Here is a 24,678-nt window from a genome sequence, read left to right on the forward strand (position 1 = left end):
CGAAACGTCGGAGGTAATATCAAAACTTAACTATACACGATAAATTTCCGTTTACGTAAATAATAATGTGTAAAACTCGTGAAAATTTAGATTAATGTTTAAAAGTTTACAGTCAAAGTCCATATCATGAAAGTCTAGTTACTTACCTGTATATACATAGCGTACCTACCGATAGATAGAACCCTAAAGTTTCGCACTCGATATCATGGAGTTTGTTAGAAATTCCCGACCCTTATCTTGTATTGAAATTAACTTATGCCTCAACTCTAAAACTTGGAGTTTTATCTTTCTTAACATGCTTACTAATATAATATAAACTTTTGGTTATCTGATTGATAACTAATTACCAGGAACTAATTGTAAGTAAATGATTTATTTATTTACTAGCGACCCGCCCCTGCTTCGCACGGATACAAATTATACATTATAAACCTTCCTCTTGAATCACTTTAAGTATCTATTTAAAAAAACGCATCATAATCCGTTGCGAAGTTTTAAAGATCTAAGCATACATAGGGACAGACAGACAGCGGGAAGCGACTTTCTTTTATACTATGTAGTAATTTAGTTTATGACATAATTTGTTTTTTTGCAAGCAAGCATACGGCCCGCCTGATGGTAAGCAATCTCCGCAGCGTATGGACGCCTGCAACTACAGAGGTGTAACATGCGCGTTGCCGACCGTTTAAAAACCTGTACACTCCTTTTTTGAAGAATCCCATACTGTACTTTTTCCCTCAAGAAAACCTCGAAATGGGAGCTCATTCCTGAATGATTCAAATTTTTATTAATAGGGAATATCCTCCTAAGACCCAGAGTCAGATTTGCAGTTTTGAATTTGGAACCTTCTTTTATTCCATTATAGTTCAGAATTTGATTTGAATTTGTCTTTTTAAAAGGAACTGGGGACCAGGGATGTTGCGGATGCAGATTTTTTGACATCCGCGGATGCAGATGCGGATGCGGATTTTTAAAGGCTCACATCCGCGGATGCGGATGCGGATGCGGATGTCAAGATTAGGTACTTAGAAAACGTCAAATATTACATTTTTAGTATTTTTTTATTAAAAAAACCAAACGTTTAGTATTTGAGCAAGAATATAGGTGCTCTTCTCTTTTCCTTTGCCTTATCCCACATTAGGTGGGGTCGGCTCTCCTTATCTTTAGGCGCCAAGACGATCTGTCTTCAGTTGTCGGGTCGGGTAGTTGGGTTTTTTCTAATAGTTTGGCCATACTCGTCCACCACGTCAGAGGGGGCCGTCCTTTACCTTTTTTGCATTCTGGCAGAGCCAGCGCTTTTTGCACGACATGGTCGTCGTCTCTCCGCATAACATGGCCGTACCACCTTAGGCGGGTTTCCGTAAGTTTTTCGGAGACGGGAGTGACTTTGAAGCTGCCTCGAATAAATTCGTTTCGTATCTTATCTATTCTTGTAACTCCACCTGACCATCTAAGCATTTTCATTTCGGCCACATGTAACTTTTTGACGTGTGTTTCTTTAACGGGCCAGCATTCAGCCCCATATAGCATTGCTGGTCTCACTGCAGTTTTGTATACCTTGCCCTTTGTACGTATGGGCATTCGTGGATCACAAAGGACTCCGGTGAGTGTCCGCCATTTTTGCCATGCGATATTGATTCTGTGGGAAACGTCTACTTCTACATTCGCGTCATTTGTTATAACCGAGCCTAGATATTTAAATTGGTTAACTTTTGGTACTTGTGTTCCATCCGGGTAGTAGAGATTGCATCTGTTTGCCACATTGCTATAGTTGCATTCAAGATGTTCGGTTTTCGATCTACTTACTCGGAGTCCCGCGTTTTCTAAAGTAGTGATCCATTTGGTTAGAGTTGTTTGCAGGTCTTCGGCACATTTGGAAACAAGCGCGATGTCGTCGGCATATAGGGGGTTCCAAGGTAGTTCCTGCTGAATGGGTTTCGTGATATAATCCATGACTATATTAAATAATTGGGGGCTTAACGCTGATCCTTGGTGGACTCCCACTTCGACCGCGAAATCTTTGCTCAATCCGGTAGGACTTTTGACTTTCGTGCGGATGTTGGAGTATGTGTCCTGAACCAAGCGTATGTAGTCCTCGGGTATTAGATGTTCCCTCATTGATTGCCACACAAGTCTTCTCGGTACCCGATCGAACGCCTTTTCCAGGTCTATGAATATAAAGTGCAAGTCCTCCTTATTTACGCGATGTTTTTCCGTCAATATTCTCATGGTCTGTATTGCGTCTGTATTGAGAGAATATAGGTGCGTTATATTTAATAAACAGTAACTTCGCCGACTTTTCTGGATCTAGACGATTTCGTTATAGGTAATGACGAAATTACCTAGCACTTACGAGGGGCGTTCAAAATATTCTCGGTATTGATATCTTACAACCTCTTCTAAAATTTCTTTCGTTACTGGCCGCTAAGGTTTATTCATTGACATTAAAAAAAAGTATAATTCGAACCGAGATGTTCTTTTGTTTTTCTGCAATTGCTGAACAAACATGAACATAATGTGGGAATTGACAATGTTAACTAAATTAGAACATCGATGCGTGATAAAATTCTTGACAAAACAGGGTAAAAATCAAAAAACCATAAAAGAGGAAATGGATTGTGTTTACCGTGAGTCTGCTCCTTCTTTATCTACCATTCAAAAGTGGTCAAGCGAGTTTAAACGTGGAAGGGAGAGTGTTGAAGACGACCCTAGACCTGGCCGGCCTGTAGTAGCTACTTCACAAGAAAATATTGATAAAGTGGAAAAACTTATATTGGAAGATGGTCGAGTGAAGGTAAAATCTATAGCACAAGTAACCAATCTCTCTATTGGTACCGTACATGATATTATCCATGACCATCTTAATATGTCAAAAGTAAGTGCAAGATGGGTTCCGCGAATGCTGACTCGGCTTCAAAAAGACATGCGTGTAGCTTGTTGTTCCGATTTTATTGACCTGTGCGGTGAAAATCCTGATGAGGTGCTGCAAAGAATAGTTACTGGAGATGAAACCTGGGTTCATCATTATGACCCAGAGAGTAAACAAGAGTCCATGCAGTGGCACATTAAGGGTTCAGCTCATCCCAAGAAGTTCAAGGTCATCCCTTCAGCTGGCAAGGTCATGGCCACGATATTTTGGGATTGTGAAGGAGTATTACTGATCGATTATAAAGAAAAAGGTGTAAATATCACAGGACAGTACTACGCTAACATTCTACGTCAATTAAAGGATGCAATCAAAGAAAAGAGGCGAGGAAAGTTAACCAAAGGCATGACAACGCCCCCGTCCATACTGCTCATATTGCCAAGGCAGCTATTGTTGAATGTGGGTTTGAAACTGTTACTCACCCACCGTATAGTCCGGACTTAGCCCCCAGCGACTTCTTTTTGTTCCCCAATCTTAAAAAGGATCTGCGTGGAAATAAATTTTCCGATGATGAAGCATTGAAGGCGGCAGTGGAGGAGCATTTTTACACCAAAGATAAAAAATATTTTTATGCAGGATTAAAAAAAATGATCGATCTTTTAAGTGTATGAACATAGGGGGGGAGTATATTGAAAAATAAAAATATCAAACTTTTCGTACTTGTTTGTTTTCATTCTCATACCGAGAATATTTTGAACTCCCCTCGTACACCGCCGCTAAGACGTTCCTGTACCGACTTTTTCAACATCCGCATCCGCATAAGCTCCGCATCGATTTTATGCGGATGCGGATGCGGATGTTGAAAATAATGCGGATGTTCCGCGGTTGCGGATGCGGATGCGGATGTTAGCAACATCCCTGCTGGGGACTTAGGAGGATATTACGCGAAAGTCTGCGTAGGGGGCGCCACTCCAACAATAAGTAAATAATCTAAGGGTCTACCGCAAACGAGAGAGTTGACATTTTGTTATCTAACCTCTCTATCACTCTTACGTATTCGAGTGATAAAGAGGCAGATAGCGGAGTTTCGATTTCGCGTTTCCCGGTAGGCCCTTTGTAAACAAACCGCCTTGATGTATCAATGTCACATTTGATTGTCTGTGAAAACTTGTCAAAAAACAGTTTAAGGTACAGTATGTATAAGTTACTCTATGGTATACTTAAGTCACTAGTGCTGCACTCTGGCGGAAAAACATTGCAGTAATACTCCCTATTACCTAAATTAAATTTTGTTATACAAACGAACAACAAAAGAGAAATGAAATAAAATAACAAATCACTAGGTTAAAGTAAAAGTAGGCCACTTAAATATTAACCCGACGAATCACAGATAGCAATCTAAAATTGAAATGTTCCATTTGGTTTGGAAATACCTACCTTGCCTTGAGTTTGTTAGTGATACATAAACTAAATTAGTACGTTCGTATAAGCGCGTTGAATTCATTTTTACACAGAAGTCGAATTGCGCAGCTACTATAAGAATTAACAATACCGCCACAATGTTTTATAATTATTATAATCTCAGCTCTTCAGTAAATTTGAATTAGACGTTCAAATAATAAATAAACAAATAGTAGACAATATTATACAGATCAATCTAGCCCCACAGTAAGCATAATTAATAGGCTTGTGTTGTGAGTTGCAGATAGACTCAGGGATCGGAACCGGTTTTTTACAAAAACTTAGAAACAACCATATTTTTCGAATTGTTTTATACTCGACATGCAGGACTCAGTTGTGTTTTTAGGTTACGACTTCGTCTTATTAGATTGCCCAATTAGAAATGAAGTAACTAGCAAAGAACGAAAAAATACCGTTTCCGTTCCCATACAAAAAATACCGGTATCCGATTCCTGGATAGACTTCGACCCACCGGGATCTTTTGTGCAACAACCCCTTAAGAATTACCTTTCGCCTACTCAAGACCTTTTTCGACCATCTCAATGTATAGGATGATGAAGTTCATGGGTAGTGCTTTGAATTCCTTTGGTTCCAGATAGCTGAGATAGCCTGCTCAAAAATACATAATTTTTGTCTGCCGGGGGCTTATATACTCTGTCAAGCCATTTCCGTCGGTAGAAAAGAACGGCAAATTTAAAAAATGTGGCCGCGAAGAGTTATCATCCCATAGAAAATTTGAATTTCGCGCCTTTTTCTACTGACTATTAACTTGTTTGACCGGCTATATTTACTAATTTAAAGGTGATTTTTTTTTAGATGATAAATAATCATTTATTTACAAACAAGATATATAGTATATACAGTGTATTACTAAAAGAAATTAAAAAAAAAGCGGCCAAGTGCGAGTCGGACTCGCCCATGAAGGGTTCCGTATTTAGGCGATTTATGACGTATTAAAAAAAAAACTACTTGCTAGATCTCGTTCAAACCAATTTTCGGTGGAAGTTTACATGGTAATGTACATCATATATTTTTTTTAGTTTTATCATTCTCTTATTTAAGAAGTTAGGGGGGGGGGGGGGGGGGGACACATTTTACCACTTTGGAAGTGTCTCTCGCGCAAACTATTCAGTTTAGAAAATAATGATATTAGAAACCTCAATATCATTTTTGAAGACCTATCCATAGATACTCCACACGTATGGTATGGGTTTGATGAAAAAAAAAATTTGAGTTTCAGTTCGAAGTATGGGGAACCCCAAAAATTTATTGTTTTTTTTCTATTTTTGTGTGAAAATCTTAATGCGGTTCACAGAATACATCTACTTACCAAGTTTCAACAGTATAGTTCTTATAGTTTCGGAGAAAAGTGGCTGTGACATACGGACGGACAGACAGACGGACAGACAGACAGACATGACGAATCTATAAGGGTTCCGTTTTTTGCCATTTGGCTACGGAACCCTAACTAGCTTAAATCTAAAATAGGTTGAGGCATTGTACCAGGGATGCTGGCGACATTTCCTCGCTGTATCGCAATGCTTTAGGATTATGATTTAAAATAAGAAAGGATCAACTTAGCGTTTTCTTCCTACTGATCACTCTGTTTTTCTCTACGTCAATTTAATGAATCCTCGGCGTAAGATCGCGTGCGTGCGCCACACTGAAGTTCATCGCTTTTGTGAACTCGTTAAACATTTAATTTAGCTTTTTTCATAAACTATTTATGAACCAAACTTTTCACGCTAAGAAAGCAGAACCAAAAGTGTTGGAAATTGTTTTCTAATTTCATTGATAACTTTTAAAGGTTTTCGTTTCAATGAAAGGCGCCATTTTGTTCGTGATAATTTATTGGTGCTTATATTTTGCTATATTTTACTCTCGGATTTGTAAAGGTAAAATAATAATATAATAATAATAAATTAGAGATCCGGTATAACTGGTATAAGCCGCTTTATTTTAATAGGCATTTGAGTAATTGATAATTATAGAATTAGGTACATCTACTTTTGCCTAAGTTCAATAATGTAGACTGTTTAAGGTCCGTCGCTCACTATCGGCATGCCACGGCAAGGGATCCATCAGCATATTGCTGAGGCGTCCTTAGGTATTTCTTTGGAGAAACGTCACTTTTGACACTTGTTTGACAGTGACATATCCGATCCATATCATCCATATCGTTTCAATATCTTATATTTGACGTATCTTAAATTTCGAATATGGCTGAAAGTCAAAAATGCGTCAATAGAATTGTAAACTAATTAAAGTTACTGTAATTAACTTAGCAGTGTTATAATGTTCTTGTGACATTTGTGCAAAAATAGAACGCGGGTTGAAAATTTGCATAATTATTTAATTCATTTCTTTTACCTTACCCCGTTTACTGTAGGTAAATAAAGCTATAATAAAGTTATGAAAAAAGGTATAAAAACTTAAAATACTGAATGTACCTAGTCATTATGCTTCATTAGTTAATTTATAGGGTGAGGGTGCCTAGCTTCTAATTTTACTAAGTTAATAGAAAATAATCTATAATTACACAAGGCAAGGGCTAGGGTTTTTCTTTTTCAAAGAAGGATTTTTAGTTTTAGAATTTTCTACAAGGTAAAAAAATCCTAATTAATTTAGGTTTTAGGTTTAAGAAATTCATTCTTCAATTTAAATTAATTAATTCTCATTGAGTTTTCTCATTAGCTTGAATACGTAGAATACGTAAATGTCAAATGGCACCTATAGATATGTAAAGTAAAAGTGTAATAATACGTTAGTGTTACAAATTTAACCTTTTAACCGCCAGCAATTTTTGATCGAGCGTGCTCGTGTCGCCACCAACAGTAATTGTACCACGCAGAGTAAGGTTGGCATAGTTACGGGAGTTATAAATGTGCTGTAAAAACCATATCAGATCTTTGTCTTATTTATCAGACTGTGGCGAAATGAGCTGGATATGTAATGTCTCATATATCAGACTCTGGCGGTTAAAGGGTTAAAAGTTATAAATATAAATGTGAAATGTAATGTTAAGGTCATAAAAGCACGGACAATATGTCTCATATATCTTTTACGTCGTCTACTTCGTAATAGCATTAGATAAGTGTTCTTTTTAAATATTTAAGAATGTCACTTTACTAGACAGTTATAGAAAAACCCCATTTCTACCTTTTAAGTACTTTACCAAATATCTCTAAAAAACAAACTTTCAAGTCCATCACAAAAACTCTCAGAAAAGTACTTAGCGTCAAAAGATTTTTACTTTGAAAAAACCTTTAGAAAATTGAACAGAAAATTTACATAAAAATCATCTCTCCTAAGCTTGACTTGTGCATTTACATAAATTATAGCGTCTAGACTGAAGGGGCGGACTTATGCTTATTCTGTCAAAAACGGGAATTTTACATACTGTCACATGATATTCAACTTTATGTCACATTGTTAGTGATGAAATTTCATTAACAGCATAGATCAGAGACTCGAATCTTACAATGTCGTTTTGTTTCGACTTGCATAAATAAGTGTACGGGAGTTACATCGTTGTCGTAATAGAAAGTGGGAGGCAATCACGGGACTACACTCAGGAGCATTGAAAACGGGTAACTTCGTAAGGATATTGCTACGTGAAGTAATCCGTTTTCATTGTTCTTGAGTGTAATTAGTATAGGTACATGCAGGGTTCGGAACCGGTTTTTTTTGTAAAACCCAAAATAGCCCAATATTTTTCATTATTTTATGCTCTTTACGTAGGTCTGAATCATGTATTTAGGCTATAACTTCGTATTATTAGATTGTCCCATTAAAAATTAAATAATAAATCAAAGAACGAAAAATAACGTAATAATACCGGTATTTTTTGTATGAAGAAAAAACCGGTTCCGAGCCTTGGTACATTGGCGGATGGGCTATTCGAAAGAGCGTGTGCGTGTGTTTTGTAAAAGAGGGGGAAATGGAAATAAATATTAAAAAATATCGAGTTTTTCTTAGTGTCTCGTACTTTTGGCAAATGGGATCATTTCGTTGTCTCGGGCATTTAAAGAACGGAAGATGAAACATTCGAAATACATGCAATAATCTTTGGCTATATGACACAGCGCATCTGGAAAAACAAACTTTTTATATCATAGACAGTGGTGAAGTTATTTTTTCTGCCTTGCCCTCCAGCCAGAAAGCCTCAGATTTCAGCCCGCTGTGCTAAACGAAGTTGCCGCTTTCCGCATCCGATGAGCTGAAAAATAATAATACACACCTCGGCCGAAACCACGCAGAGACATTTTTTATTCTATACGTCTGTAATTTACTATTTTATAATTTGATGAAATAAAGGGAACTTTCGACGTGCATGCAGAGTTAAGATAATATAGTTAAGATAAGTTAAGATTTAAAATAGATAAATAAAAAAAGCATAACCTTCTAAATCTTTTTTAAATTGATAAAAAATTGTGACTGTGTTGCGAAAATGTCTCCATAAAAGTCTATAACATGACAAACGCTAGTAAACAAATATATTACTTCCTTTGTTGTGATACACTCAAAATAAATTGAACGGTAGAGTTTTGTATTTTATTGTATATCTACCTCACCATGTTGTTTTCACAAAGTGATTGTTTTGATGTAGGCTGGGAAATAAAACTTAATATTCCATGTTTTTTGTTAGTTCCGACTTTTATCATATTATTTCATCTTTAGAAAAACTAAGAAGAAGAAAAACTTTAAATAATAAACAAATTGAGATAAAGTAGACGTAAATTTATTAATAAAAATAACCCCGGTCCCCATAAAAAGGAAATATTTAGTTTGGGGGTTTCAGCGACCATACCTGGCAGGTAATAGCGGGCATTTGCGGCCATAAACATAGGCCGATGGCGAGCGATAAGGGCGGGGTGCCACTGCGAACGGCACGCGACACACTGTTACTTATATTGTCACAAAGACGATTTTTTGATGAATAGGTAGCTCTGACGCGCTCTGTGTTATGACTATGACCATCGGATGTGAAATTTACAACAATACCTACACTAAGATGAACATACTTATTGTATACAGTGTGTGGCCTGTAACACGGGCGAATAATTAAAACGTAGATTCTACTCCTCAAACAATAAAACTTTTGTTCAACAACTTATTGAAATTATGTAGTCTTAAAATTGTCCCTTTTTCAAACAAACTAAATAATATTTTCAATGTACTTTAAATTCCATCTTATTGACATTGCCCGGCAGTCTAGTCACCGAACAGGCATAAACAATTTCGTAATACATTGCGTGTTCGAATAAATTTAAAGTGTTTTAAAATACAAACCACAAGTTATTTTTAAAAGTCGCTGAACAAACATTGTCTAGTTTGAGGAGTAGAATCTACATTTTAATTTTTCGCCCGTGTTACAGGCCACACACTGTAGATGTAGAAGAAGATATGTTGTATCGAGTAAAAACAACCTGGTTGGACCAGTGGTTGAAGGGAACCCTTGTCTGTGGGGACTAATGCGCCGTTACCGTTTCGTTCGCTGTGACCCACGTCTAGGGTCCTCGCCCTTGGCTAGGTCCAAGCCAAGACGCCCTTGGCTAGGCCCTCTGACTCTCAAAATGCTAACACTAAATTGCTATGTGGAGACTTTCATTGACAGCGATGTCATTCGCAAATATGTTTGTTTAAATTTAACACAGTTTTCATTAATAATTTAAGAAAACTGAAAACGGGACTTAATAGCGTGCATTATTCGGTATGAAGTGTCGAACGTGACGTTACGTCCGTGGTCACAGGCATACTGGCGAGGAATTGTATTCATTCGCAAATATTCGCTAACACTGGTGCCCAACGTAGCCTCACGTCGAATGCTCCCCGTATCGCGGCCATTTTAAAGTATTGTTTGCGGCGGGCAGCGCAGAGCTGCAATTATTTCAAATCGAAACGTTTTCACAAGCTTTTTCTAATAACCGCACCTGCGACTAACGTGCATACGTTTGCGTATTGTTTTAGTTCAACCCCTTTACCCGACGACAAGGATAAAGGATTAAGGCTTACTTTTGAACAGTCTAAATGTCATATGTCGTGTAAATGGGTCAAGCACGTTTTACAAAAAGGTTTCTTCTGTGGAAATACAATAAAAGTTGACGAATAACGACTTATTATTTGAGCCTCAATTACTGAAAAAATGTATTACGCCTGTTTGTGTAGCGTAAAAATTTGCGTTAGATTCCCTTAAGTTAGTGATGTCTTTAGGAAGAGGCGAACGAATTAAATATTATAGGTATGTGTATGACCCAAATAAATACATGTACACCTTTTTTAGAGTCGAATCTATTACTCACCACTTATCTTATTTGTGCTTAACTATAGTGAAAAACTTAATTAAAAAATTCTGTACAGAAATGTGTATTAAACAAAAATTGGTTTAATTTCTGATGATAAGTTTTCCTCTCAGTAAAATCCACTCAGTGGTTTTAACTACGGAGAAAGACACAAAATAGACTCATGTTAGAAATTAATAATTTCTTCTCCTCTTTTCTGCATAAATAGGGTAAAAATAACAACTTCTACATACTTCATAGATTCCACATACTAAACAGTGCCTATGTGGAATCTAATTATTTTTAGTCGGTATATACAGTATGTATAAGAAGGTATGTATACATGATAAAAGAGAAACAAAATAAACCCTCCCGTGCCACAACCCTATATTATGGTCATCAGCGGTCTCAGCAGCCCTACGTGACCAGACAAAAAACCTCATCACATATTTACTGCTCCGGTGACAACCCTAAAAGTTCTGCCACGCTGAACATTACCGTAAGTACATTCGAAACTAGCACAATATCCAACTTTATTGCACAAGAATAAGGTATAGAATCGAATGAGTATACGTGCACATTCAGTTGTTATGCATGGCGTGCTAAAGTTGCGGTACAGTCAGCATTAATTACTCGCTGACAGCTCGAGTTGATCGTGACTTGCGACTTGCGAAGTACAATTGAAATCATTACAACTGTGTGCATAGTTTGCATTGCGAATATAGTGAACACATGATTGGTAGAAGAATATTTAGTATGTTCAGATTTGTTAAAGTTGGTAACTTATGAGTACTCTTATTGGGCTGATTTTTATTTTGTCGGCGAATTTTTTTTTCTTCAGATTTCGATCTTTGATAGTTAGATGGAGTTCCCTGTTCTGAACAATATAAGCGCAATTTTCCCGAATGTCCTAAAAAATCCTTCATAAAATGAGTGCAGTTCATTCCGTCACTCATTTTGTCCGTTTTAGATACCTGGCTAGAAAGTTCACAAAGTTCAGCAACACAGAACAAGTTAGAATGGCGATGCGAGTAGGGTACGTGTCGTCGCCGGTTTTGAGCAAACGCTCGCATGCTACTCGCCCGCGCTGACCGAAAAACGAAGTAAACATGCCTTTTGCACCACAATAACCTTCAGATTAAGAAGCCAGACATCAAATCTGTCTAAAGGAGGCCTCCTATCCATTCACCACGCACACAAGTTTTTGCTACCGTTGCGCGAATGTTAGTAAATGTGGAGAGGAACGAGCGGCGACACCGGTTCCGATACTAACTGCGCGCGATAGCCATTCTAACCTCTTTAATATGTTCTGTGTTCAGCAAAATAGACCATGTAATCACTAATCATATTACGAACTTTCTAATTATATACCTAGTGTCGAATGCAGCCTTGTCAACTAATGGCAAGATGGATCGTGACGTGTTTGCACACACGGACGGACGTCCCCACGGGAACGTTCGTAAAATACGACAACCCCCGTGTGGTTCATGTTCGTCTCGCCCGCAAGAACGTTTTATTTTTTTGCATAACTAATATGGTAATGCCGAATTAAAGGCGTTTTGGTAGGAAAAGTAGAAAAACCAAATTGAATTTAGTTACGCTAAAACTAGTTAAAACAACCAACCTAGGGCCACTTTCCAAGCGTAGCAAGTAGGTAGGAGAATACTAAAAAAATCGATTAACAGCGTCATCTTTGTGGACACATTTTTCACAGATCGACTTTTAGATTTTGATGGCTATTTTCTCATGTAAACGTTCGGACAATCAATCTTGAAATGACGCGTGTATAGGTTATGCTAAAGGGTCACTTGTATATTCATGGTACTATACGTGGCTCTTCTAACTCAGTTCTTGCATTTTTATCTAGTTGCATTTCCCTCATAATTTCATTGCCCTAGCTGACTTTGATGACCTTATTAAATATTTAAAGCAAATCCCATTCCTTCCAAACACTTAAAATAACTCTGATTTTATCGCTGTATGAATGAAATATGACGATAACTCTCAAATACTCACGCCCGTTCCGTCGTTTACTCTTGAATTAATTTGGTTTAGGTTTATTTTTGTTAGAATGGTTTGTGGGAGCCAGTAAGAGTTTGGCGAAGTTAGGGATATTTATGGAATCTGGTAGATTGCCCACGCCGCCCACGGCTGGGGAAAGGGAATTCTGCAATCTTGGGATTGACGGGATTCGCTTGGCTTATAAAGGAGTGTTATACGATACGACGTGATTGTTTTTCTTAACCATCGTATCACGTATGGTTAGAATCATTTTTTTATATAAACTCGAGTGCTGCTGGTAAACGGTCCAGCTTACAACCTTGCATGGATGCAACTCTGCTAGAGTGAAATGGTTAGGTACTACCAAAGAGAGTATCGTATCACGCAAAATAGGCACAGTGGTTGTCGATTTACGGAAAATGCCTAGGCCCCGTAGACAACATGCCAATAGCTAACGCTACGTAGCGAACGAAAGGCACTCTCACGGTTACACTAAATATGGAAGAGTGATAGAGACACAAAGCGATTCGATAGTGAAGCGCAAGCGATCGTCACCTTGGCTAGGCCGGCAGAATAACTAACTACCAAAATAAACTTCTCTCTAGCAACAGTTACGAGAGAACCTGTCGTTTTGGCAAGGTTAATTGGGACAAAAGCAAGAACTTAAAAAGAGCAAGTAGATTGTTTCGTAACAGATTTAATTAGCTCGTCAATTAATGTGTTCCTAGGGCGCATTTTCTAAATCGCTCCGCGTCTTTGGTCAAGCGCGTTATCAAACTTACCTATAAACTTATAGTTTAATAAAATGGGGTCCTGGTCTTCAAGGTCTTTAAATTACAGGTCCGCACGAATCACCGCGTCCGATTATGCGGCTTGGGGGCCTAGCCAATCAATCGTTTGCTCTACGACAACGAAACGCTTTTTGTCTCTCTATCACTCTTACATATTAGTAGTGTTGAGTCGCTCACTCGTGAGGCACCTCATTTGTACCACTCATTTTGTTAATTTGTCGCAGTACTTCGTACCGCAAAAATGTCTTACTTCACTCCTCTATTCATTTTACTTGATTCTAAAATTAAATTTCTCCTAAAAGTTCTATTCTTAACCTCCAGAATTGCACTCCAATTAAATGTTACTATTTATTTATTTATAAAGGAAGTGATGAATACATAAATATGTATATACATTAAATATTTTTGTCGCCGTTGGAATTAATGGAATAGTCGACGCTGAAAATATGCTAGTACCTCACCTCATTTGAAGTAAGACATTGTAACACCTCATTTTAGAAAATGAGGTACTCATACAAACTCATTTTAAATTGATGTCCTACCCATCACTACATATTAGTGCGATAGAGATATATATTTTACGACTAGAGTGGTCGTCCCCGTGTCGCATCCGTCAAGCCTAAACAATATCGGCAATAGTTCTCGAAACAAAATGATAAGATTGATAAGCCTACGTGGGCCGCGTCCCGCGGGACAACATTCCCTATATTCCCCACTTGTCTATTTGCCCCGTGCCCGACTTCAAACATCTCCCCTTACGCTATTTACTCAACGGTACAGCGAATCTTTGTTTGTGGGCTACCTTATTAGACAGGAATAGAACATTTATTTTCTATAAACATTAAATATAAATATATGTTCTATTAAGAGTAAGTAAGTAAGTAAATATTCTTTATTGCACCAATAATTATACACCAATATATAAAATGGCAACTTAAGGCAGAGATAAAAAGTATACTTCCAGCTGATTTTTGAAAATGGGGAGAGATATAGCTAATCTTAATTCTACTGGCAGAGCATTCCACAACCGAACAGCCCGGAAGGTAAACGAGGGTTATAAAAGTTTGAAGTAGAAGTTTCAATTCTCATACAAAAATGTAAGAAATTTTCCAAATTTTTCCTACGTTAAATTTCCGAAACATTTCGCAATTTTGGAAAGTTTCCTTAGGCACATCAGTAAGCAAGAATATGAGTCTGAGAACATCGGATAGAAGAGTCCGCAGCAAGCTCGGACAAATTTCACCTTTTCATACAAACGGAGATTCGTTCTCATTTTATAATTACGTGTTGGATTGTAATGAAACTTTGCACATACAATGACATGACGTATATGTATGCTTGTAATTAGTTTAGATAGCTCCAGCCAATAAAACAAACGAAATAGAGCAACAACAAATTTTGTATGAAAAACTTAAATTCACTGTATTTTTTTAACTATCATATCTGAAGCTACATAAACTAATTACAGGCATAGACATTACCTATTGTACCATAAGTAAAAAATATCAGAGCAATCTTGCCAATCGTTTTAAAATGAAAGCGGAACTACCTATGGAGAACCGATTTTGCTGCGGACTCTTAAATATTACGTTCAATCGCCTTTTGTTTTTTCCGGAAAATGTTGGTTAAGTTCGCTTTTCAGGTTGTATTTCGTATTTATTTTAAAACACACAACACTTGTTGTTTTGATGTCAGTTACAATATGTTTCATTAAATATAAACCGGCCAAGTGCGAGTCAGACTCGCGTTCCAAGGGTTCCGTACATTAAGTCCGACTCACGCTTGACTGCACATTTCTAATAGGTTTTCCTGTCAGGTAAGTGTATTTTTTTCAAAATTTTAGACCCAGTAGTTTCGGAGATAAGGGGGGGGGAATGGTAATTCTTTGCCTATTTTCTTGAATAACTGCTAAACTATTAATCCTAAATTATTTGAGAATATATTTGAGATCCTTATAATGAGCTTCATTTGATATGCAACACGATATAGTTTGAAAAACTTTATTTTTTAATTTTCTCATTTATCCCCCAAAAGTGGCCTCCATATTTAAAATTCATTTATTCACGTTACCCGTCCATCTTTGGGTCGCAATCTTACATATCTGTGCCAAATTTCAACTTAATTGGTCTAGTAGTTTCGGAGACGGAGGCTGACAGACGGACGGACAGACAGACGCACGAGTGATTCTATTAGGGTTCCGTTTTTTCCTTTTGAGGTACGGAACCCTAATAAAGGTCGAGTGTATACCTAGGTCCGATTGTTGAGAATATTGTATAGTTCATAGACTCGATGGTATCATGACTACCTATAAATCGATCCACTTAAATGGCGGTTGTCAATAAACTATATTTAGTCTCAAAATTAAGCTGCTTTCTTTTACAAGAAACCCACTGCCCTACTTTACCTCCCGCCTGATTGAATTCCTTCTATTTATATATAAGGAAAACCGACATCGCTGTAATACCTACGCATCCTGACAGTTACAACTAAATTCTAATCAGTATGCTGCCATATCTGGTTCACAGCTTGCCTAGTCATGAGTGCTTCAGAGGCTAACTTTGCACGGACTTGAACAGAACAAAGTGTGGAACTGTCATTGTTTTATCAGAATTTGACATTAATGATGACATTGCCACACTTTATCATTGTAAATGCAGAGTTGGCTTGGTCCAACTCAATATCCCTCGCTATGGGCTTGATATTTTGTCGCAGTGGACAGTTATAGCTTCCATTAAAGGATTTCGCTTAGACATATTTATAATTAGTTTATAACAAGGATTGCTGTACCTACCCTTGCAGGGCCCATGTCATGACACTCAATTATATTGTAACATTCAAAATCAATAAGGAAATGCAATATAGAGCTACCTCACACTAGCGTCGGCGTCTAGTCAACTCTATGGCTGCTGCTCGACGCAACGTTGGCGCAACTGCGCAGCGACGCCATTTTCCATACCGCTGACTAGACGCTACCGCTCAAAAGACACTAGTGTCGGTTGGCCCACTGATAAACAAAATACGCTTACCTGCTGCCTTGCTGACAGGAACTGTGACCGGCGCCGCCGCGGTCGTCGCCGTGTTCGGCGGGTACACCGGGTCGCAGCACTCCCTCTCCGGGAACTCACTCCCCCCCACTCCCCCCACCATCCCCACCACCAGCAGCACCCACATTACCCTCATCGCCGTCTCTTCCCCTTCCTCCCAAACATCGCTCGTCTTCATCGATATTCACATTACACTACTACAGTTAAATATACCTTGTGTATGATATGTTTCGTTTACGCGTACATAATTGACATTTAAACACGGTTTTGTATAGTTAATTTATAAATCTCCTGGAAAAGGTCAACGCTGAATTGAAAAATTAAATAAAAGTCCACATGTAAAAAAGAAAATTTAAATCTGTCATAATTTTTCATTCGCTCATTCACTCCTACACTCGTTTTGGCATTGGGTCAAACTGTTTCATACTTCGTAAATTTTCACTCACATACCTATTCACTCCGATGATTTGATCGGTTCATTCTTGGAATAAAACTTGAAACGGATTAATCGTTCGAAGCAGATGACAAGACAAATAGCAAACGGGAGCCACTATGCCCGGAGTACGCGATACACGGCCGTCGTGAACGCTGCTCGCACTGTTAGTGCTTGAGAAAGGAGACCTAGGCTCTCCGAAACATGTCGCGCGAGTGACTTAAAACAAGTGAGTCTAAACCGTAAATTATTCAAAGGAGCTTGGCGACTTCTTTACTCGCATGAATGTGTATTACACACATTGTTACACATTGTCTAACAGCAAGATAACGCCACACCCGGCCCAATTAGAACAATGCTTATAAGATATCACAGCGATACATATACATAAGCTTCATTTCCCAACTCTTCCGACATACAAAACACAAAAAACGAATAGCAAAACCAGGTTGAAAAGGTCATCCATTCTCCTTTCATCGTCGATTGGTCACGAAACTAAAAATGTACCCTGCTCAGCACCGGCCTGTCAAATCCGAATGACTAATAGCAATTACCGGGTTCCCATAAAACCTGAATTACGGACCCGTCGCTCGCTTTGCCCTTTTTTCGAAGCTTGGCGTATTTCAGGGTTGAATTTTGATAGCATAAACAAATGAAGATGTAATTTTTTCACTTTATCACAACTGACTGTTTACTGGTATTATACAGTGTGTAAATCCAATACGGGCGAATATTTAAACGGTGGCACAGAATAAGTAATAGTATTATCATACAGAACGGACACGCACCGCCCCGCCCCGATTCGGATTACCTCGCCCGCGACAGGCCGCGACATAAATGTGTGCGTAAGTCGCTCTACTGAGAGCATGTCAGGATTCCGTCAGAAACTCAATGACGCGTGTACAGACGTGCCGCGCACACATATAAACGCAAATCATTTTTGATGTATGGCGTGTCCGCCCTGTGACGGTGGTTAGCATAGGACCTAAGAATAAATATGAACCCGCAGTCAGACTGGTCCGATAACACCGCATGTCGAACGGAAAGCTCCCACTCGTTCAATCCCCCTTCAAGAGAACATTAAACAAATTGAATTCCTAATACGCTATTTAACTTTTCGCCGGAAAGTACGCATATTACTTTTGTTGTAAACTTCGCCTATTTATGCGAAATTTCATTAAAATGAGGCACAATAATGGACTTTTTACGTCTCTTACTTCGCCTTTTGTTATTACTGGATCTTTTCGGATGTGATAATTTTGTTTTGCTTTGGCGTTTTGTTTTTCGGATTTATAAGCAAATAAGTCGCGATGGGCGGTTTATTGTTGGCAATTACTGGAATCTACTCTTGTTTATTAGCTCTACTCTTATTGTTAAACAGATATAGTATTTTTTGGCGTAGCCGTTATTAAGATAGGCTAAGTTCTTGTAGCTATCATCGTCTTACTCGCGTTGTCCCGGCATTTTGCCACGGCTCATGGGAGCCTGGGGTCCGCTTGGTAACTAATCCCAGGAATTGGCGTAGGCACTAGTTTTTACGAAAGCGACTGCCATCTGACCTTCCAACCCAGAGGGTAAACTAGGCCTTATTGGAATTAGTCCGGTTTCCTCACGATGTTTTCCTTCACCGAAAAGCGACTGGTAAATACCGAGTGATATTTCGTACATAAGTTCCGAAAAACTTATTGGTACGAGCAGAGGTTTGAACCCGCGACCTCGGGAATGCAATTCGCACGCTCTTACCGCTAGGCCACCAGCGCTTATAGCTTAGCAATAATATTCATTATTGAGCCTTATACAGGTTGCTTCCTGTAACAGAAGCAATAAATTAAACTAAAGCCTGTACTCCTCAAACTGACCAACATTTGTTCAGCAACTTTTATAAATTATGAATCCTTTAGACTTCCTCTTTTTCATACAAAATAAATATTGCATTCAATGTACGCTGACATCAGTGTGTTTGACGTTGCTTGTCACGCTTGTCATAACAAAATTTGCAATACATTGCGTCTTAGAATAAACTTTAAAGTGTAATAAAAATCAAAACATGAGTTATTTTCAAAAGTTGCTGAACAAATGTTGGTCAGTTTGAGGAGTACAGCCAACAGTTTATTTTATTGCTCCTGTTTCAGGAAGCACCCTGTATAACATCCATGACAAATCTGATAAAGAGCACTACCGTTCAATGCCACAGGGAAATCAATAACAATTGCCAATCAAACGTTCCAATAAGGACTATTTTCCGTTGCTCCCTTAGTTAACCTGACTAAGTAGTACTTGTAACTTTTAACGCACCACTTCAAGCGAATATAACCCTAAATTGTTGATTCGATTCAGTTTGCCAAGCGCATAGATTATCTTCTATAGATGCCGCATTATAAAATCGTAGAGGATTTTATACTTGACAAACTGTTTATTATAAGTATTACACACCATTTAGTAAGCACGAACAGCCTATGATTTCTTTCTTAGCTCAAGATTTGCTGTAATTTTTTTTAAACAAAGATTATACACGTGATACTCTTAATTATATGTACTTATTACCAAATAGCTAATGAGTATTAGATACCGTATTCACCAGGCGACCGTAATGTCGGCGTAGCGTCAATACGTGACGTGGCAAGCTCAAATCGATATATGAATTTGTAAGAATATTTGCATCAATAAATTGCTAGACTAAGATGAAATTTGTTTAAAGAATGACTTACGCTAGAACAGTTCGGGTCTGGGCCGAGGCGTTCGACACTTCAGTTTTCTATAGAAAGCATCACGTGATCTCCAATCATCATAGAAAATGGTCGGAAGCCTCAGCCTGGACCCGGACGGTTCTAACATGAGTCATCCTTAATACGACAGTTTAAAAGTGCTTGTTGGTAGGCCTACTTGAATACAGAATATAAACTATTATTACCTACTTTAACTAGAGATGTTATCTTTGTGGTTGTTTTTTGTTTAGAAAATTTCCTTTAACCCGCATAAATGTCAATGTGGTTCAGTGAAGGGGACGGACTGAAAATCAGCGCTGCGCAGGCAATGTGTAATGAAATGACTGACGCAGCGTATGCTGAGCCCGTTCCTTTTGCCGCACAATTATTATGATTTTTTTATCCCTTAATGTTTTGTAACCTGTATGGTTTTTGTGTTGCAATAAATGGTTTCTTATTCTTTATTCTTATTCTTTAGAATATTTTGACTTGATTTGACTTACGCTCTATCTAGTGTGTGTAATCAATGCCAACGCTATTTGGAGGCGTAAACGAGTCTAAGGCGATCTGGTAAAGATATGTTTACAGCCTGCTGGGGATTTATGGCGATGCTTTAATGGCGGAAAAGTGGTTAAATCGACTTTGCTTCCTGTTACACTGGCGATTCATTTTATTAACATTTAAACTTTAGAATATCAAATAAGATTTATATTAATTTAACGTCTTAATTTAGAAATGTCAACAAATGTCATAGTCAACACATCATAATCATAAAGGGGCCCACTGATTAACAGTCCGCCGGACGATATCGACCTGTCAGTTAGAACAAAAAGTTGACAGTTGACGAACAACTGACAGGCCGATATCGTCCGGCGGACTGGGTCCCTTAAGTAAGTACCTATCATAACACTGAGATTTTTACTTCAGACATGAAGATTTTGATTGTAATAACAGGATTTGTTATGGATGTGATCTGTCTGTGTCAAAAGTCACGTTTCTGGTTGAATAAATGTCTCGTTGGCGCCAATACACGTTCGGACAAGTAGGAGGGAAATTCACGAGCGAAAAATAACTAGGTAAATTACATCATTTAGATATCAAAATGTACGATCGAATGGGCCTCCTGAATTGATAGATTAAACCGTGTAAATATTAATAATAAACTTTCCTATCGCCCACTGACGCGATATCTCCAACTATTTACCTCACTTTAGTGAGCCCTTTATAATTAAGTAGAAAAACGTCGATCACTATTGGAGGATTGGCTCTCAGTGTCTTGAGATCGTTTTCTTTGTAAGTTCTGTAATTAATGAAGATCTTCGGACAGGGCCACAGAATACGCAGTGGCAGAAGGTTCACTGCTTAAAACCAGTCAAATAATAATATAAATTATGTTCATGCAGACCACTTTAATCTACTTAATATCTGGGAGACTGAGCTTTGCTCGGAAAACATAATAGAAACTCAAAATGCGCGTTTTCTCCGAGATAATACCTAGCAATATCGAGACATAGCAAATTTCATCGAAATCGTTAGAGCCATTTCCGATACCTATCCCCGGAACATAAATATATAAATACTACAAGAATTGCTCATTTAAAGGTATAAGATAAGTCTTTAAGAGAGTAAGTACAGAACCTATACCTAAACATCATCTTGGATTGAAGCCTTTCTCTAGAATTTATCTTATGTCTGAAATGCATTATTCAGAAAAAGTAAAAGCATTCGTAAAAGCGGCGTGCATTCAAATGATAACCAATTCATCAAAACGACAAGTACAAGTAGTTTCAGAAGAAATTACAGCAAAAATTGATTATTAATATTGGGAAACTTGCCATACAACATACTATTATTTTAACTATTCCCATTCAGTTACTCTCTACTACTCCAAAAAAACATTTTGTTGTGTTTTATTTCGTCAGATTTTGATAAATTTTGGTAAGTTTGAAAAGCTCCTCATTTTGGGCGGAATATCATGAAATCCCATTTAGGGTCAACAAATGTAGGTACATAATTTTCCGTTTAATTACAAAAATCCCATACGTTTTCGTAAATCACGACGAAGGTTTTTTAAGAGATATTTTATAATCATTTATCTGACGAAAAAAATCAAACTAAAAATCCCTAATAGGACCGTCTGTAGCTGTCTATTCTGTACTAGACTTTGTGAACACATCAAAACTTCGCTAGTGGGCAGTCTGGAAAGATAAAGAACACAGACGAGACAGCTGACGTTTTTCCACAGACAAGACATCCTCCAGACTGAGCATAGTAGTAGCGCTACCCCCTCTGCCTCAAATATACGGTAGTTTTACTCCATTTTCGAGTCGAAAGTGTCTTTGAACGGACCAATCACGGCACGGGACTCGCTCACCTCATCCCCCGCACCCCAGTATTTTTGGCAGCATCGGTTTCATGAAAACATTGCTCTAAACTCCGTCTAGAGGATTCCCAGTCTATGCGTTTTTCACTTGACTAATCGACTACAACTGATTTTGATTGCTCAGTGCCTGGGTAATCGCCATTTGTTTTGCTTTTGTTTTAATTGACTGGAAAGATGAAAGAATATCAATTTTAATAGATGTTTGTGTGTTTATTGTGGAAATATATATTTTACTTAATTAGTACAACCTACATCATTCCCCTGGGATCAAATGAGTCTTATGTACTTACTTGGAGGATATAACCAAACGGAGACGCCTTGTCTGTAATTTTCTGTACAAAACAGTCTGCCGATTTTTGCGGGGAGGCGCACTTCAAATGTATACGTAACGCAAAAATAGCCATGTCAGATAAACGTCAGTCCATACATTGTGTATAACCATTGGCCGCCTATTTTCGACAGAGGGGAACGCCTGTTAATGGCTACTCCGTTTGGTTATATCCTCTAAGCACTCTAAGGTAATATAATATATCAATATTACTAGCTTATTCTTTGACGCACAGGGAAAATATAGGACCGCAAGGTTAGGGGCCCCTAACTAAGACAGATCTGACTTCTCTGTCCGAATAGTTAAAGTAATGATCAAGGGCTTCTTACATACAGTCCGACAAGAAATTGTAGAAATTAAAAAGTGGCAACACTGTAGAGTCGTCCCTTTCAAATCAATCTAAGAAAACGGGACAACACTACACTACAGTGTTGCCACTTTTCAATTTCTACAATTTCTTGTCGGGCTATATATTACGGCTTCCTAGCCCAGTCGATAGTGACCGTGCCGATTGAAAATTTATCATTCAAAATCATCACAAGGCAATTCCAACAGCCAATTGAAATTGGAAACAAATAAAAAAATTGCACCAAATTTTTTGTTACTCTTGTGCATAAAATGCAACTCTCTCATTAGTTTTCGACGAAGAAAGAGAGCCTTTACGAGCTGGGGCCCGTTTTTCAAAAGCTTGTAACTTGCAATACAAGCGGATGTCACTTCTTGACAGCATTTGTTAGAAAGGGACTTCCACTTTTATTACAAGTTACAAGCGTTTGAGAAACGGGCCCCAGGTGTGATGAAAAATATTTAGTTACAATCAAATTATAAAAACCAACATAAAAAAAAGCTTATAAAAGCTAAAGGGCTCAGAAAGCTCACGGCGTGTGGCTATTTTCACAGCATGGGGGCTAATACGATCCAAGGTCGGGTAAAGGTCACCGCGGCTAATCTAAAATTATACCTATTACGTACAGTGTACACTAGTAGTATTAGTTATACGTTACATAATTTGCACACATACATAATTAAACCTTGAATGTTGACCGATTATCGTAGTTTAAGTCGAGGTAAAAATACTGGCAATTAATTTTATGGCTAGTATAAAAATAATTATACTTAGGAAATTATTATCATTAGGGTGTGGTGTGGTTAAACAGAAAACCTCCGTGTCGCCGAAATAATTATTAGCTTGTAAGATTTTTATTATTGTAATGTATGTTAGTTTGTAAGGTATGTATCTATGGGCCTTAGTTGCCTGACAATAAATGATATAATTTTAATTTATTTTTTAATAAGGAAAGGATCTGTTATGGTTATTACAAAAAATATGCAATTAATTTTAAAATCTTACACAGGTTGACCTGTATAAGCTTATTCTGCGAGAATTTGTTTAATTATATAATATATTATATTTGAATTATAACCTTCGACGTTAAAGTAACCTACACTTTAGCTGACTTTCGTTTTCTACTCACTTTTTGAAATTTTTGAAATAAAATTTTTTTCATTTTTTTGGTTGGGTAAAAAATACTGGCAAGATATTTACGGCATTTTGCCTTGCCGAAAAATGAAGTGGTATTTTTGATATTTCACAAGAAAAAGACTAAATTCAGCGAATATTTCAACTCACAGTTCAGGGACAGCGGGCACAGATGGAGGGTCTGTGGTAGGCGTCAATTTTTCACCACACCAACGCGAAAATAATAAAACATTACAAATCAAATCCAAATTAACTTGGTTATATTTATCATTCAAACATGGTGCAATATATATTTGTAGCCTAGACTACGACACCATTACCAATTTTATAGGAGTGATTGCATAACTAATCTAACCATGAAATGAAACGTCAATTCGGTTAAATTTCAACTAGAGATGCCCCGAATAGTGGTTTTGGCCGAATACCGAATATTCGGCCCCTCTTGGCCGAAGCGCCGAACATTTGGTGACCGAATATTCGGAATGACATGCTAACATTTTGAGTCACAATTATTATGAAAAGTGTTCGCCAACAAAGCACATTGAATCGGTATTCGGCATATTCGGATGAAATTAGAGATGCCACGAATATTCGTCAACTATTCGGTAATAGTTGCCCAATATTCGTGGCATCTCTAATTTCAACCGGCTCATGAAATCAATATGGCGGGCTATCGTATACAGACGCCAATTGTCTGTGCAATGACCTGCCGTCGCAGGGTTGAACCGGTATTTATAGGAACGGATTTATGTTGCAATGAAAGGGTTTTATCCCCGTTTCATGTTGTGGAATAAATGATAAGTTTTGTTTGCAACTGTCATCAGTCAAGTTCGATGTCAGTTAGCGAATATAGATATAAAAAATATATATTAATTTTATTATTTTTCTGTGTAAATTACGTATGT

At 37.8% G+C, this 24,678-nt stretch overlaps 1 protein-coding gene and 1 long non-coding RNA gene across 3 annotated transcripts in view; one reads left to right on the forward strand and one right to left on the reverse strand.

Moving 5' to 3' along the window:
- The window catches only part of LOC134658299 (GDNF family receptor alpha-4), a 321,487-nt gene extending 304,719 nt beyond the window's left edge, over nt 1–16,768 (reverse strand). For both annotated transcript variants that reach the window (XM_063513925.1, XM_063513924.1), the window contains exon 1: nt 16,427–16,768. In XM_063513925.1, the coding sequence (XP_063369995.1) occupies nt 16,427–16,622 (196 nt within the window). In that variant the 5' untranslated portion in view covers nt 16,623–16,768. The remainder of the gene's footprint in view (nt 1–16,426) is intronic.
- LOC134658332 (uncharacterized) overlaps nt 1–24,678 on the forward strand; it is a 96,637-nt gene that overhangs the window by 40,653 nt on the left and 31,306 nt on the right. The window lies entirely within an intron of this gene.

The sequence above is a fragment of the Cydia amplana genome, chromosome 22 (genome assembly GCF_948474715.1).
Source record: "Cydia amplana chromosome 22, ilCydAmpl1.1, whole genome shotgun sequence".
Taxonomy (NCBI): Eukaryota; Metazoa; Arthropoda; class Insecta; order Lepidoptera; family Tortricidae; genus Cydia; species Cydia amplana.